General features: G+C 51.9%; 1 protein-coding gene across 2 annotated transcripts in view; it reads right to left on the bottom strand.

The window, feature by feature from the left end:
* The window catches only part of tonsl (tonsoku-like, DNA repair protein), a 97,950-nt gene extending 84,159 nt beyond the window's left edge, over positions 1–13,791 (bottom strand). The window contains exons 1-2 of one of the 2 annotated variants that reach the window (XM_078204025.1): positions 13,660–13,785; positions 9,770–9,941 (exon numbers count right to left, since the gene is read on the bottom strand). In XM_078204025.1, coding sequence (XP_078060151.1) covers positions 9,770–9,941; positions 13,660–13,760 — 273 coding nt within the window. In that variant the 5' untranslated portion in view covers positions 13,761–13,785. Of the gene's footprint in view, positions 1–9,769; positions 9,942–13,659 lie in introns of both variants that reach the window. The other variant, XM_078204026.1, reaches the window with a different exon arrangement.
* Positions 13,792–17,166: the final 3,375 nt, after the last annotated feature.

Genomic DNA, 17,166 nt, shown 5'->3' with positions numbered 1-17,166 from the left:
GTACACAAAACACTGTTACCCCAACACCTTGTACACACCGCACTGTTACCCCAACACCTTGCACACACTGCACTGTTACCCCAGCACCTTGTACACAAAGCACTGTTACCCCAGCACCTTGTACACACCGCACTGTTACCCCAAGACCTTGCACACACTGCACTATTAACCCAACACCTTGCACACACTGCACTGTTACCCCAACACCTTGCACACACCGCACTGTTACCCCAACACCTTGCACACACTGCACTGTTACCCCAACACCTTGTACACACTGCACTGTTACCCCAACACCTTGCACACACTGCACTGTTACCCCAACACCTTGTACACACTGCACTGTTACCCCAACACCTTGCACACACTGCACTGTTACCCCAACACCTTGTACACACTGCACTGTTACCCCAACACCTTGTACACACTGCACTGTTACCCCAGCACCTTGTACACACTGCACTGTTACCCCAACACCTTGTACACACTGCACTGTTACCCCAACACCTTGTACACACTGCACTGTTACCCCAACACCTTGTACACAGTGCACTGTTACCCCAACACCTTGCACACACTGCACTGTTACCCCAACACCTTGTACACACTGCACTGTTACCCCAACACCTTGTACACACTGCACTGTTACCCCAACACCTTGTACACACTGCACTGTTACCCCAACACCTTGCACACACTGCACTGTTACCCCAACACCTTGTACACACTGCACTGTTACCCCAACACCTTGCACACACTGCACTGTTACCCCAGCACCTTGTACACACCGCACTGTTACCCCAACACCTTGTACACACTGCACTGTTACCCCAACACCTTGTACACACCGCACTGTCACCCCAACACCTTGTACACACTGCACTGTTACCCCAACACCTTGCACACACTGCATTGTTACCCCAGCACCTTGTACACAAAGCACTGTTACCCCAACACCTTGCACACACTGCACTGTTAACCCAGCACCTTGTACACAAAGCACTGTTACCCCAACACCTTGCACACACTGCATTGTTACCCCAGCACCTTGTACACAAAGCACTGTTACCCCAGCACCTTGTACACAAAGCACTGTTACCCCAAGACCTTGCACACACTGCACTGTTACCCCAGCACCTTGTACACAAAGCACTGTTACCCCAACACCTTGTACACACTGCACTGTTACCCCAGCACCTTGTACACACCGCACTGTTACCCCAACACCTTGTACACACTGCACTGTTACCCCAACACCTTGTACACACCGCACTGTTACCCCAACACCTTGCACACACTGCACTGTTACCCCAACACCTTGTACACACCGCACTGTTACCCCAACACCTTGTTCACACTGCACTGTTACCCCAGCACCTTGTACACACCGCACTGTTACCCCAACACCTTGTACACACTGCACTGTTACCCCAGCACCTTGTACACACCGCACTGTTACCCCAACACCTTGTACACACTGCACTGTTACCCCAACACCTTGTACACACCGCACTGTTACCCCAACACCTTGTACACACTGCACTGTTACCCCAACACCTTGTACACACTGCACTGTTACCCCAACACCTTGTACACACCGCACTGTTACCCCAACACCTTGTACACACCGCACTGTTACCCCAACACCTTGTACACACCGCACTGTTCCCCAACACCTTGCACACACCGCACTGTTACCCCAACACCTTGCACACACCTCACTGTTACCCCAACACCTTGCACACACTGCACTGTTACCCCAACACCTTGCACACACCGCACTGTTACCCCAACACCTTGCACACACTGCACTGTTACCCCAGCACCTTGTACACAAAGCACTGTTACCCCAACACCTTGCACACACTGCACTGTTACCCCAGCACCTTGTACACAAAGCACTGTTACCCCAACACCTTGTACACACTGCACTGTTACCCCAGCACCTTGTACACACCGCACTGTTACCCCAACACCTTGTACACACTGCACTGTTACCCCAACACCTTGTACACACCGCACTGTTACCCCAACACCTTGCACACACCGCACTGTTACCCCAACACCTTGTACACACTGCACTGTTACCCCAACACCTTGTACACACCGCACTGTTACCCCAACACCTTGTACACACCGCACTGTTCCCCAACACCTTGCACACACCGCACTGTTACCCCAACACCTTGCACACACTGCACTGTTACCCCAACACCTTGCACACACTGCACTGTTACCCCAACACCTTGCACACACCGCACTGTTACCCCAACACCTTGCACACACCGCACTGTTACCCCAACACCTTGCACACACCGCACTGTTACCCCAACACCTTGCACACACTGCATTGTTACCCCAACACCTTGCACACACTGCATTGTTACCCCAACACCTTGTACATACCGCACTGTTACCCCAACACCTTGTACACACCGCACTGTTACCCCAACACCTTGTACACACCGCACTGTTACCCCAACACCTTGTACACACCGCACTGTTACCCCAACACCTTGCACACACTGCACTGTTACCCCAACACCTTGTACACACCGCACGGTTACCCCAACACCTTGCACACACTGCACTGTTACCCCAACACCTTGTACACACCGCACTGTTACCCCAACACCTTGTACACACTGCATTGTTACCCCAACACCTTGCACACACTGCATTGTTACCCCAACACCTTGTACACACCGCACTGTTACCCCAACACCTTGTACACACTGCACTGTTACCCCAACACCTTGTACACACCGCACTGTTACCCCAACACCTTGTACACACCGCACTGTTCCCCAACACCTTGCACACACCGCACTGTTACCCCAACACCTTGCACACACCTCACTGTTACCCCAACACCTTGCACACACTGCACTGTTACCCCAACACCTTGCACACACCGCACTGTTACCCCAACACCTTGCACACACCGCACTGTTACCCCAACACCTTGCACACACTGCATTGTTACCCCAACACCTTGCACACACTGCATTGTTACCCCAACACCTTGTACACACCGCACTGTTACCCCAACACCTTGTACACACCGCACTGTTACCCCAACACCTTGTACACACCGCACTGTTACCCCAACACCTTGCACACACTGCACTGTTACCCCAACACCTTGTACACACCGCACGGTTACCCCAACACCTTGCACACACTGCACTGTTACCCCAACACCTTGTACACACCGCACGGTTACCCCAACACCTTGCACACACTGCACTGTTACCCCAACACCTTGTACACACCGCACTGTTACCCCAACACCTTGCACACACTGCACTGTTACCCCAACACCTTGTACACACCGCACGGTTACCCCAACACCTTGCACACACTGCACTGTTACCCCAACACCTTGTACACACCGCACGGTTACCCCAACACCTTGCACACACTGCACTGTTACCCCAACACCTTGTACACACCGCACTGTTACCCCAACACCTTGTACACACTGCATTGTTACCCCAACACCTTGCACACACTGCATTGTTACCCCAACACCTTGTACATACCGCACTGTTACCCCAACACCTTGCACACACCGCACTGTTACCCCAACACCTTGCACACACCGCACTGTTACCCCAACACCTTGCACACACTGCACTGTTACCCCAACACCTTGCACACACCGCACTGTTACCCCAACACCTTGCACACACCGCACTGTTACCCCAACACCTTGTACACACTGCACTGTTACCCCAACACCTTGCACACACCGCACTGTTACCCCAACACCTTGTACACACCGCACTGTTACCCCAACACCTTGTACACACTGCACTGTTACCCCAACACCTTGTACACACTGCATTGTTACCCCAACACCTTGCACACACTGCATTGTTACCCCAACACCTTGTACACACTGCATTGTTACCCCAACACCTTGCACACACTGCACTGTTACCCCAACACCTTGCACACACTGCACTGTTACCCCAACACCTTGTACACACTGCACTGTTACCCCAACACCTTGCACACACCGCACTGTTACCCCAACACCTTGTACACACCGCACTGTTACCCCAACACCTTGTACACACTGCACTGTTACCCCAACACCTTGTACACACTGCACTGTTACCCCAACACCTTGCACACACTGCATTGTTACCCCAACACCTTGCACACACTGCATTGTTACCCCAACACCTTGTACATACCGCACTGTTACCCCAACACCTTGTACACACCGCACGGTTACCCCAACACCTTGCACACACTGCACTGTTACCCCAACACCTTGCACACACCGCACTGTTACCCCAACACCTTGCACACACCGCACTGTTACCCCAACACCTTGCACACACTGCATTGTTACCCCAACACCTTGTACATACCGCACTGTTACCCCAACACCTTGTACACACCGCACGGTTACCCCAACACCTTGCACACACTGCATTGTTACCCCAACACCTTGCACACACTGCATTGTTACCCCAACACCTTGTACATACCGCACTGTTACCCCAACACCTTGCACACACTGCATTGTTACCCCAACACCTTGCACACACTGCATTGTTACCCCAACACCTTGTACATACCGCACTGTTACCCCAACACCTTGTACACACCGCACGGTTACCCCAACACCTTGCACACACTGCATTGTTACCCCAACACCTTGCACACACTGCATTGTTACCCCAACACCTTGTACATACCGCACTGTTACCCCAACACCTTGCACACACTGCATTGTTACCCCAACACCTTGTACATACCGCACTGTTACCCCAACACCTTGCACACACTGCATTGTTACCCCAACACCTTGTACATACCGCACTGTTACCCCAACACCTTGTACACACCGCACGGTTACCCCAACACCTTGCACACACTGCACTGTTACCCCAACACCTTGCACACACTGCACTGTTATCCCAACACCTTGCACACACCGCACTGTTACCCCAGCACTGATACCCCAGCACATAATACAGTCCTTTTTGTGACATTAGTGTACCTTTAAGAAAAGATTTTTAAACTCATGTTTTCTCACAGCTTGTGTCGTTGCTGCTGAGCTGTCTACTCGATGTCCTTGTGTTGCTACTTAGTTTGTTTTTACTCTGGGATGTTTATGATCCTGCATTGTTCGGAGGAAGAACGTTGGCAGGTCAAGTGACAGGAGCGCTTTCATTTTCAGTTCTGAGCTGCAGGTTAGTTTTAGAAGGGACAGCAAGCTGGAAAGAAGTGTTTCTCTCTCTCTCTCTCTCCCCCTACATTATTTAGAAATTCTGTAAACAAGGTTTTGCTTTCTGAAGGGGAGAATCTGCTGTTGGTGGCTTGACCAGAGTCTACTTGGTGTTCTGGGAAGCAGTTCTGACTCCAAACTGTTCTTGGTTTGTCAAGGGGGACTGCGAGAACTCACAAGACTGAGTTTGCAATTCTCCAACCAAAGAACTCAATTCCAGTATCACATGAGTATGAGTCTTTGTGTATTGAACTTGTTTAAAGGGTGTTGTCAATGGGAGGTTTAGGTTTGATTGGAACATCTTCGATATATTTGTTAAATGTTATACATCATTGTGGTTGCTTTGTTTCTGGTTTGAAATTGATAAAAGTTCTTGCTAATTTTCTTACTATTCATGTTAACGATATTCTTAAATAAACTTGGTTTGATAAAAGCTCCCAAGTGGCTCATTTGAATCATACCTCAGGTGAACCATCTCATGCTCACTCTCGCCAAATTCAAATAGCAAAACCTATGACCCAAGCGGGCTCCATAAAACACTTTGGAGTTTCTGACCTGAACCATAACACTCTTAACATCTTCTAACAAGGAGACCATTCAGCCCCTCCAGCCTATCCCACCTGAAATCAGATCATGGCTGACCAGTATTGTGATCCCACCGACATGGTCGTTTCCGTAATCCGCAATCCCTTTACCCAACAAAACACTCTCATTCTCAGCTTTGACAATTTAAGTTGATTCTCAGCCTCAGAGGGCAGGGTTGGGGGTAGAGAGAGAGCGCGAGGGAGAGTTGTCCACCACTTAGAGTCATAGAGGTTTACAGCATGGAAACAGGCCCCTCGGCCCAACTTGTCCATGCTGCCCTTTTTTTAAAAAAAAATCCTAAGGTAATCCCAATTTCCCACATTTGGCCCATATCCCTCTATATCCATCGTACCCATGTAACTGTCTAACTGCTTTTTAAAAGACAAAATTGTACCCGCCTCTACTACTGCCTCTGGCAGCTCGTTCCAGACACTCACCACCCTGTGTGTGAAAATATTGCCCCTCTGGACACTTTTGTATCTCTCCCCTCAAACTTATGCCCTCTAGTTTTAGACTCCCCTCCCTTTGGGAAAAAATATTGACTATCTAGCTTGTCTGTGCCCCTCATTATTTTATAGGCCTCTGTAAGATCACCCCTCAGCCTCCTACGCTCCAGAGAAAAAAGTCCCAGTCTATCCAGCCTCTCCTTATAACTCAATCCATCAAGTCTCGTTAGCATCCTAGTAAATCTTTTCTGCACTTTTTCTAGTTTAATAATATCCTTTCTATAATAGGGTGACCAGAATTGCACACAGTATTCCAAGTGTGGCCTTACCAATGTCTTGTACAACTTCAACAAGACGTCCCAACTCCTGTATTCAATGTTCTGACAAATGAAACCAAGCATGCCGAATGCCTTCTTCACCACTCTATCCACCTGCGACTCCACTTTCAAGGAGCTATGAACCTGTACCCCTAGATCTCTTTGTTCTGTAACTCTCTCCAACGCCCTGCCATTAACTGAGTAAGCCCTGCCTTGGTTCAATCTACGAAAATACATCACCTCGCATTTGTCTAAATTAAACTCCATCTGCCATTCGTCAGCCCACTGGCCCAATTGATCAGGGTGCCGTTGCAATCCTAGATATCTTTCTTCACTGTCCACTATGCCACCAATCTTGGTGTCATCATAGAATCACAGAAACCCTACAGTACAGAAAGAGGCCATTTGGCCCATCGAGTCTGCACCGACCACAATCCCACCCAGGCCCTACCCCCATATCCCTACATATTTTACCCACTAATCCCTCTAATCTACGCATCCCAGGACACTAAGGGGCAATTTTAGCATGGCCAATCAACCTAACCCGCACATCTTTGGACTGTGGGAGGAAACCGGAGCACCCGGAGGAAACCCACGCAGACACGAGGAGAATGTGCAAACTCCACACAGACAGTGACCCAAGCCGGGAATCGAACCCAGGTCCCTGGAGCTGTGAAGCAGCAGTGCTAATCACTGTGCTACCGTGCCGCCCCATCTGCAAACTTACTAACCATGCCTCCTATATTCTCATCCAAATCATTAATATAAATGACAAATAACAGTGGACCCAGCACTGATCCCTAAGGCACACTGCTAGTCACAGGCCTCCAGTTTGAAAAACAACCCTCTACAACCACAGAAGCCAATTTTGTATCCATTTAGATACCTCACCCTGGATCCCGTGTGATTTAACCTTATGCAACAACCTACCATGCGGTACTTTGTCAAAGGCCTTGCTAAAGTCCATGGAGATAACATCAACTGCACTGCCCTCATCTACCTTCTTGGTTACCCCTTCAAAAAACTCAATCAAATTTGAGAGACATGATTTTCCACTCACAAAGCCGTGCTGACTGTCCCTAATCAGTCCTTGCGTCTCTAAATGCCTGTAGATCCTGTCTCTCAAAATACCTTCCAACAATTTACCCGCCACAGATGTGAGGCTCACCGGCCTGTAGTTCCCAGGCTTTTCCCTGCAGCCCTTTTTAAACAAAGGCATTTGCCACTCTCCAATCTTCAGGCACCTCACCTGTGACAATCGATGATTTAAATATCTCGGCTAGGGGACCCGCAATTTCCTCCCTAGCCTCCCACAATGTCCTGGGATACACTTCATTAGGTCCCGGGGATTTATCTACCTTGATGCGCTTTAAGACTTCCAGCACCTCCTTCTCTGTAATATGTACACTCCTCAAGACATCACTATTTATTTCCCCAAGTTCCCTAACATCCATGCTTTTCTCAATAGTAAATACTGATGAGAAATATTAATTTAGGATCTCACCCATCTCTTGTGGATCTGCACATAGATGACCTTGTTGATCCTTAAGAGGCCCTACTCGCTCCCTAGTTACTCTTTTGCTCTTTATGTATTTGTAGAAGCTCTTTAGATTCTCTTTTGCCTTATCTGCCAAAACAATCTTGTGTCCCCTTTTTGCCCTCCTGATTTCTCTCTTAACTCTACTCCTACACCCCCTATATTCTTCAAGGGATTCACTTGATCCCAGCTGCCTATGCATGTCACGTGCCTCTTTCTTCCCCTTGACCAGGGCCTCAATACCCCGAGTCATCCAGGGTTCCCTACTTCTGCCAGCCTTGCCCTTCACTCTAAGAGGAATGTGTTTACCCTGAACCCTGGTTAACACACTTTTGAAAGCATGTCACTTACCAGACGTCCCTTTGCCTTCCCACAGACTCCCCCAATTAACTTTTGAAAGTTCCTGCCTGATACCATCAAAATTGGCCTTGCCCCAATTTAGAATTTTAACTTTTGGGCCGTACCCATCATTCTCCATAGCTATCTTGTCGAAAGAATTGCTACCAGGATTTAACTCCCGATGGATTTTAAGGTTGTATCCGCTTGTCCTCAAACACCTCTTCAACCAGAGGAAATAATTTCTCTCTCTCGCCAGCAAATCCTTCAATCTTCACCTTCTGCCAATCTTGTCCATGAGGGAGTTCAATTTCCGCAGTGTGTGATGTGGTGATAGAGATGGAGAGATCCCTGTGACATGGGTGCCATTGGCAAAGGCTGGCATTTACTGCCAGTTGGCAGGGTTTAGGCAGAATGGAATGGCAGCTGAGTTAAGAGTCAATCATGTTGGTGTAAGGGACTGGAGTTACCTGTAGACCAGGTCAGATAAAGACAACAGATTTCCTTTCCATAGTAATCAGCCAGTTGGATTTTTACAAAAAACCCAGCAAATCCACAATGCATTTTGTTACGTTTTGATTTAAGTTGAATTTAAATGAACCATAGAATAAAATCATAGAATCCTACAGTGCTGAAGGAGGCCATTCGGCCCATCGAGTCTGCACCGACCACAATCCCACCCAGGCCCTATCCCCATAACCCCATGCATCTACCCCAGCTAGTCCCCTTGACACTAAGAGGCAATTTAGCACGGCCAATCCACCTAACCCGCACTTCTTTGGACTGTGGGAGGAAACCGGAGCACCCGGAGGAAACCCACGCAGACATGGGGAGAATGTGCCAACTCCACACAGACAGTGACCTAAGCTGGGAGTCGAACCTGGGTCCCTGGCGCTGTGAGGCAGCAGTGCTAACCATTGTGCTACCGTGCTGCCTCACTTCCCTTCCTCTATCCCTTCCACCCATCTGTCTGATGCTGCCGAGGTAGTTGTGCACACACCTTTGATCACGGACATTTCCTCCTCCATTCCCCCCTCCACTTCATTCTGCTCAGGTTTCTGTTACTCTCTCCCGTCCCACATCACTCAGCAACCAGCTCAATGCAGCAACGCAGCAGCTCACTCGTTTCACTCTGCTCTCTCTCTCCATCACTCACCTGTCCAATGCTGTCAAGGTAATTGCGTGCACGCTCTCTCTCCGTCACTCCCCCTCCTCGCTCGCTCTTCCCCTCCCCCCCTCACGCCCCCTCCCTCACACTCTCTCCGTCACTCTCCTCCCTCACACTCTCTCCGTCATTCACCTGCCCGATGCTGCTGAAGCACTCGCTTTCCAGAAACCTCTCCTTCATTTTCTTGGCACATTCCTTGGCAGCTTCGAGGCAGCGGACAGCCTTGGAGTGCTCACCATTGCGCCAGTGGATGCTGCCCAGGTTGAAGTTCGCTCGGTACAGATCCTCATACAGATGATTCTGCCTGTCAGAGAGTACAATACATCTGGAATGATGCTTATTCTGAGAGGCACACTGGACAGATCACTCTCACTCACTCAGCCTCACCAGGAGCTGAGAATATGACGCCAGGAAGATAGTGAGTGTACGAATATCCAGAGGAGTCACTCGAATGTTGTCATGTTTAAGAATAGAACATGGGGTTGTGTTACAATCACAGAACCTGGCCTCTCTGAACGCCACACACAGCAAGACCGAGAGCAAACGTTCAAAAGGCCCAGGCCATTCAGCCCATTGAGTCCATGCTGTGTTTATGTATTCTTCACCGAAGCCTCCTCCCACCCACTCCATCTCAACCCATCAATAACCAGCAACTCCCTTCAATGTGTCGACACTACTCACCCTCACTACCCCCCGCGGGGTCCCGCATTCACCCCCGCGGGGTCCCGCATTCACCCCCGCGGGGTCCCGCATTCACCCCCGCGGGGTCCCGCATTCTCCCCCATGCAAGACTTCTAGAAAAAGTGAGAGGGCATGGGATCCAAGGGGCTGCTGCCCTGTGGATCCAGAACTGGCTTGCCCAAAGGAGGCAGAGAGTGGGTATAGATGGGTCTTTTTCTAAATGGAGGTCGGTCACCAGTGGTGTGCCCCAGGGATCTGTTCTGGGACCCTTGCTGTTTGTCATTTTCATAAATGACCTGGATGAGGAAGTGGAGGGATGGGTTGGTAAGTTTGCCGATGACACGAAGCTTGGTGGCATTGTGGATAGTCTGGAGGGATGTCAGAAGTTACAGGGGGACATATTAGGATGCAAGACTGGGCGGAGAAGTGGCAAATGGACTTCAACCCAGATAAATGCGTAGTGGTCCATTTTGGCAGGTCAAATGGGATGAAGGAGTACAATATAAAGGGAAAGACTCTTAGTACTGTAGAGGATCAGAAGGACCTTGGGGTCCGGGTCCATAGGACTCTAAAATCGGCCCCGCAGGTGGAGGAGGTGGTTAAGAAGGCGTATGGTGTGCTGGCCTTTATCAATCGAGGGATTGAGTTTAGGAGTCCAGGGATAATGATGCAGCTATATAAGACCCTCGTCAGACCCCACTTGGAGTACTGTGCTCAGTTCTGGTCGCCTCATTACAGGAAGGATGTGGAAAAGATTGAAAGGGTGCAGAGGAGATTTACAAGGATGTTGCCTGGATTGAGTGGCATGCCTTATGAGGATAGGCTGAGGGAACTCAGTGTTTTCTCCTTGGAGAGACGTAGGATGAGAGGAGACCTAATAGAGGTATACAAGATGTTGAGAAGCATAGATCAGGTGGACTCTGAGGCTTTTTCCCAGGGTGGAAATGGCTGCTACGAGAGGACACAGGTTTAAGGTGCTGGGGGGTAAGTACAGTGGAAACGTTAGGGGGAAGTTTTTCACACAGAGGGTGGTGGGCGAGTGGAATCGGCTGCTGTCAGTGGTGGTGGAGGCAAACTCAATAGGGTCTTTTAAGAGACTCCTGGATGAGTACATGGGACATAATAGGATGGAGGGTTATAGGTAGGCCTAAAAGGTAGGGATATGTTCCGCACAACTTGTGGGGCGGAAGGGCCTGTTTTGTGCTGTAGTTTTTCTATGTTTCTATTCTCCCCTGCTCCCCGCGGGTCCCGCATTCTCCCCCACTCCCCGCAGGCCCCGCATTCTCCCCCGCTCCCCGTGGGAGCGGGTCCCGGATTCTCCCCAGTCCCTGTGGGAGAGAGTCCCACACTCTCCCCACTCTCTGGGTAAAGAGGTTTCTCCTGGATTCCCCATTGGATTCATTAGTTATTCGATTTGATTTGTTATTGTCACATGTATTAGTATACAGTGAAAAGTATTGTTTCCTGCGCGCTAAAAGTTTACTGTACATAGGGCAGGAAAGGAGAGAGTGCAGTGTGTAGTGTTACAGTCATAGCTAGGGTGTAGAGAAAGACCAACTTAATGCAAGGTAAATCCTTTCAAAAGTCTGACAGCAGCTGGGAAGAAGCTGTTCTTGAGTCGGTTGGTACGTGACCTCAGACTTTTGTATCTTTTTTCTGACGGATGAAGGTGGAAGAGAGAATGTCAGGGGTGCGTGGGGTCCTTAATTATGCTGGCTGCTTTGCCAAGGCAGCGGCAAGTGTAGACAGAGTCAATGGATGGGAGGCTGGTTTGCGTGATGGATTGGGCTGCATTCACGACCTTTTGTAGTTTCTTGTGGTCTTGGGCAGAGCAGGAGCCCATACCAAGCTGTGATACAACCAGAAAGAATGCTTTCTATGATGCATCTGCAAAAGTTGGTGAGAGTTGTAGCTGACATGCCAAATTTCCTTAGTCTTCTGAGAAAGTCAAGGCGTTGGTGGGCTTTCACCTACTCCTTCACCCCATCTATATCTTCAGATATAGAACACAAAATCTATTAACTCTCTGGTTCTCAGTAGGTACAGTCCATATAAACCAATGGGTGAAATGTGGTCAGACACACCCAGCCTCTGAAACAAGTGGCAGATGCCACTCAATCCAACTTCTATGGATTTCTCAGCTGATCCCTCCAGAAATCAGTCACATTGTGAGCCAACTGGTCTCACCAGAATTCTGACTTCCACTCAAGGGTTTCCAACCTCTGCTTTCAAAGAGCACACTTTGAGACCTTGCGTTTTTTTTTATTTGGTCATGGGATGTGGGCATTGCTGGCTGACCAGCGTCTGTTGTCCATCCCTAGTTGCCCGAGGGCAGTTGAGAGTTCACCACAAGTAGCAAGCACAAGGCTCTCTCTCGGATGCCTTGACCAAGGATCCACATCCAGGATTTCAAACTCTCCTCTCAGTGTTCCTCTGCCCTGGATTATCACGTGCATTCGAGCTTCCACGCCATCACTCAGGTACCAGCCATGCCAAACAAACACCACTGTTTCATAGGCTGTGTTGAGGTGTCACTACCTGAGAGTTCCTTCAGACATCTCGCTGACATCTCCAGGTCTGTACTCTGCAGCTCTGTTTTTTTAATTCGGAGCCCTTTCTCTGCCCTTTGCTTTCACTTCAATGAACAAGAATCTTGTCGGATTCCAGTTCTTTGTCCCATTACTTCAGCCTTCCTGAGGCATTCTTCTTTTTCATTCCCTGATTTCTGTAAATTTCTGCTTTAGTTTCTGGGAGGTACTTTCTGTCCCTCTGCATTGCCCCAGTTCCAGCAGTTTTGTGAAGGGTTTCTTGTCTCTGGTTTACTACGTTCCAAACATCTCTGCTTTTCACTGCGAGCCTCCGGTTGCTGAGCAGCAGCTTAGTACATTTTTAACTCTGCGTTTGTTTTAAGGGTCATAAAAACTGATTACAGTGCAGGTAAAGTTTAAAGTGAAACTAAAACCTATCGGCTTGTTGGCACCTGTGTTTAACATGAGCCTAAACTGATCTTTTAATCCTTTCTTTGTACACAAATATTGAAATACTAATTAAGCTTACTTAAAGTTGTACCTTATTTCTAATACCCACAAACAACTTCAGCTAGTCTGTTGGGCTGTGTGAGTACAGTACACTCAGTTCACTGGGGTGGGGAGGGGGACAGGCAGCATTGCAGTTTATGGGGGTGGGGGGTCTGCTGGTCAGCACTGCATTCCACAGAGTGGGGGGGCTTGGTCAACATTGCAGTCGCAATCGGTTGCGGGTGGGGGGGGGGGGGGGGGGGGTGCTGGGCATTCCCGGTCGGGGGGTGTCGGTCGGCTGTGTGGTCCATGGTCTGTACTTACTCAGCAATGAAGACACTCTTGCGAATGTAGTGGTTGCATTTGGCTGGGTCCTTCAGGCTGTCATACAGGAAGCCCAGGTTGAGGTACAGTCTGGCTCGCATCTCACTCAACTCATGGCGGGAAACCTTACCTGGGAGATAGAACAGACAACAACTGAAAGAATCCATGGACCATCGCTGAAATGGAGACAGAGTAGCAGAGTGGGCCCAATTAGATAACTATTTCAAAGAGCCAGTGCAGGTATAGGAGGCTGAATGGCCTCATCCTGAATGGTGTTATTCTATCAAGCTTGCCCCTCCCCACCATGCTGGAATCAGCGACACAGACTGATACGGTGGCAGTTTGCGACTGTCCTGATACTCCCATCTGGGGAGGGGAAGAGGTCACATCAGCAAAACCCTGGCTCCTGACCACTGTCAGTAATTCAGACTGCAGAGTGTAGGAGCGCCGCACTGTCAGAGGGTCAGTGCTGAGGGAGTGCTGCACTGTCAGAGGGTCAGTGCTGAGGGAGTGTCGCACTGTCAGAGGGTCAGTGCTGAGGGAGCGCCGCACTGTCAGAGGGTCAGTGCTGAGGGAGTGCTGCACTGTCAGAGGGTCAGTGCTGAGGGAGTGTCGCACTGTCAGAGGGTCAGTGCTGAGGGAGCGCCGCACTGTCAGAGGGTCAGTGCTGAGGGAGTGCCGCACTGTCAGAGGGTCAGTGCTGAGGGAGTGCCGCACTGTCAGAGGGTCAGTGCTGAGGGAGTGCTGCACTGTCAGAGGGTCAGTGCTGAGGGAGTGCTGCACTGTCAGAGGGTCAGTGCTGAGGGAGTGCTGCACTGTCAGAGGGTCAGTGCTGAGGGAGTGTCGCACTGTCAGAGGGTCAGTGCTGAGGGAGCGCCGCACTGTCAGAGGGTCAGTGCTGAGGGAGTGCTGCACTGTCAGAGGGTCAGTGCTGAGGGAGTGTCGCACTGTCAGAGGGTCAGTGCTGAGGGAGTGCCACACTGTCAGAGGGTCAGTGCTGAGGGAGCGCCGCACTGTCAGAGGGTCAGTGCTGAGGGAGCGCCGCACTGTCAGAGGGTCAGTGCTGAGGGAGCGCCGCACTGTCAGAGGGTCAGTGCTGAGGGAGTGCCGCACTGTCAGAGGGTCAGTGCTGAGGGAGTGCCGCACTGTCAGAGGGTCAGTGCTGAGGGAGCGCCGCACTGTCAGAGGGTCAGTGCTGAGGGAGTGCCGCACTGTCAGAGGGTCAGTGCTGAGGGAGTGCAGCACTGTCAGAGGGTCAGTGCTGAGGGAGCGCCGCACTGTCAGAGGGTCAGTGCTGAGGGAGTGCCGCACTGTCAGAGGGTCAGTGCTGAGGGAGTGCCGCACTGTCAGAGGGTCAGTGCTGAGGGAGTGCCGCACTGTCAGAGGGTCAGTGCTGAGGGAGCGCTGCACTGTCAGAGGGTCAGTGCTGAGGGAGTGCCGCACTGTCAGAGGGTCAGTGCTGAGGGAGTGCCGCACTGTCAGAGGGTCAGTACTGAGGGAGTGCCGCACTGTCAGAGGGTCAGTGCTGAGGGAGCGCCGCACTGTCGAGGGTCAGTGCTGAGGGAGCGCCGCACTGTCAGAGGTCAGTGCTGAGGGAGTGCCGCACTGTCAGAGGGTCAGTGCTGAGGGAGTGCTGCACTGTCAGAGGGTCAGTACTGAGGGAGTGCCGCACTGTCAGAGGGTCAGTGCTGAGGGAGTGCCGCACTGTCAGAGGGTCAGTGCTGAGGGAGTGCCGCACTGTCAGAGGGTCAGTACTGAGGGAGCGGCGCACTGTCAGAGGGTCAGTACTGAGGGAGTGCTGCACTGTCAGAGGGTCAGTGCTGAGGGAGCGGCGCACTGTCAGAGGGTCAGTACTGAGGGAGTGCTGCACTGTCAGAGGGTCAGTACTGAGGGAGTGTCGCACTGTCGAGGGTCAGTGCTGAGGGAGCGCCGCACTGTCAGAGGGTCAGTGCTGAGGGAGTGCCGCACTGTCAGAGGGTCAGTGCTGAGGGAGTGCTGCACTGTCAGAGGGTCAGTACTGAGGGAGTGCCGCACTGTCAGAGGGTCAGTGCTGAGGGAGTGCCGCACTGTCAGAGGGTCAGTGCTGAGGGAGTGCCGCACTGTCAGAGGGTCAGTACTGAGGGAGCGGCGCACTGTCAGAGGGTCAGTACTGAGGGAGTGCTGCACTGTCAGAGGGTCAGTGCTGAGGGAGCGGCGCACTGTCAGAGGGTCAGTACTGAGGGAGTGCTGCACTGTCAGAGGGTCAGTACTGAGGGAGTGTCGCACTGTCAGAGGGTGAGTGCTGAGGGAGCGGCGCACTGTCAGAGGGTCAGTACTGAGGGAGTGTCGCACTGTCAGAGGGTCAGTACTGAGGGAGCGCCGCACTGTCAGAGGGTCAGTACTGAGGGAGCGCCGCACTGTCAGGGGGTCAGTGCTGAGGGAGTGCCGCACTGTCAGAGGGTCAGTACTGAGGGAGTGCCGCACTGTCAGAGGGTCAGTGCTGAGGGAGTGCCGCACTGTCAGAGGGTCAGTGCTGAGGGAGTGCCGCACTGTCAGAGGGTCAGTGCTGAGGGAGTGCTGCACTGTCAGAGGGTCAGTGCTGAGGGAGTGCTGCACTGTCAGAGGGTCAGTGCTGAGGGAGTGTCGCACTGTCAGAGGGTCAGTGCTGAGGGAGCGCCGCACTGTCAGAGGGTCAGTGCTGAGGGAGTGCTGCACTGTCAGAGGGTCAGTGCTGAGGGAGTGTCGCACTGTCAGAGGGTCAGTGCTGAGGGAGTGCCCCACTGTCAGAGGGTCAGTGCTGAGGGAGCGCCGCACTGTCAGAGGGGTCAGTGCTGAGGGAGCGCCGCACTGTCAGAGGGTCAGTGCTGAGGGAGCGCCGCACTGTCAGAGGGTCAGTGCTGAGGGAGCGCCGCACTGTCAGAGGGTCAGTGCTGAGGGAGTGCCGCACTGTCAGAGGGTCAGTGCTGAGGGAGTGCCGCACTGTCAGAGGGTCAGTGCTGAGGGAGTGCCGCACTGTCAGAGGGTCAGTGCTGAGGGAGTGCCACACTGTCAGAGGGTCAGTGCTGAGGGAGCGCCGCACTGTCAGAGGGTCAGTGCTGAGGGAGCGCCGCACTGTCAGAGGGTCAGTGCTGAGGGAGCGCCGCACTGTCAGAGGGTCAGTGCTGAGGGAGCGCCGCACTGTCAGAGGGTCAGTGCTGAGGGAGTGCCGCACTGTCAGAGGGTCAGTGCTGAGGGAGCGCCGCACTGTCAGAGGGTCAGTGCTGAGGGAGCGCCGCACTGTCAGAGGGTCAGTGCTGAGGGAGTGCCGCACTGTCAGAGGGTCAGTGCTGAGGGAGTGCCGCACTGTCAGAGGGTCAGTGCTGAGGGAGCGCCGCACTGTCAGAGGGTCAGTGCTGAGGGAGTGCCGCACTGTCAGAGGGTCAGTGCTGAGGGAGTGCCGCACTGTCAGAGGGTCAGTGCTGAGGGAGTTGCCGCACTGTCAGAGGGTCAGTGCTGAGGAGCGCCGCACTGTCAGAGGGTCAGTGCTGA

Source organism: Mustelus asterias, unplaced genomic scaffold (assembly GCF_964213995.1).
Source record: "Mustelus asterias unplaced genomic scaffold, sMusAst1.hap1.1 HAP1_SCAFFOLD_253, whole genome shotgun sequence".
Taxonomy (NCBI): domain Eukaryota; kingdom Metazoa; phylum Chordata; class Chondrichthyes; order Carcharhiniformes; family Triakidae; genus Mustelus; species Mustelus asterias.
Note: the sequence above shows the minus strand (reverse complement) of the source record. Positions and strands in the feature narration are given on the sequence as shown.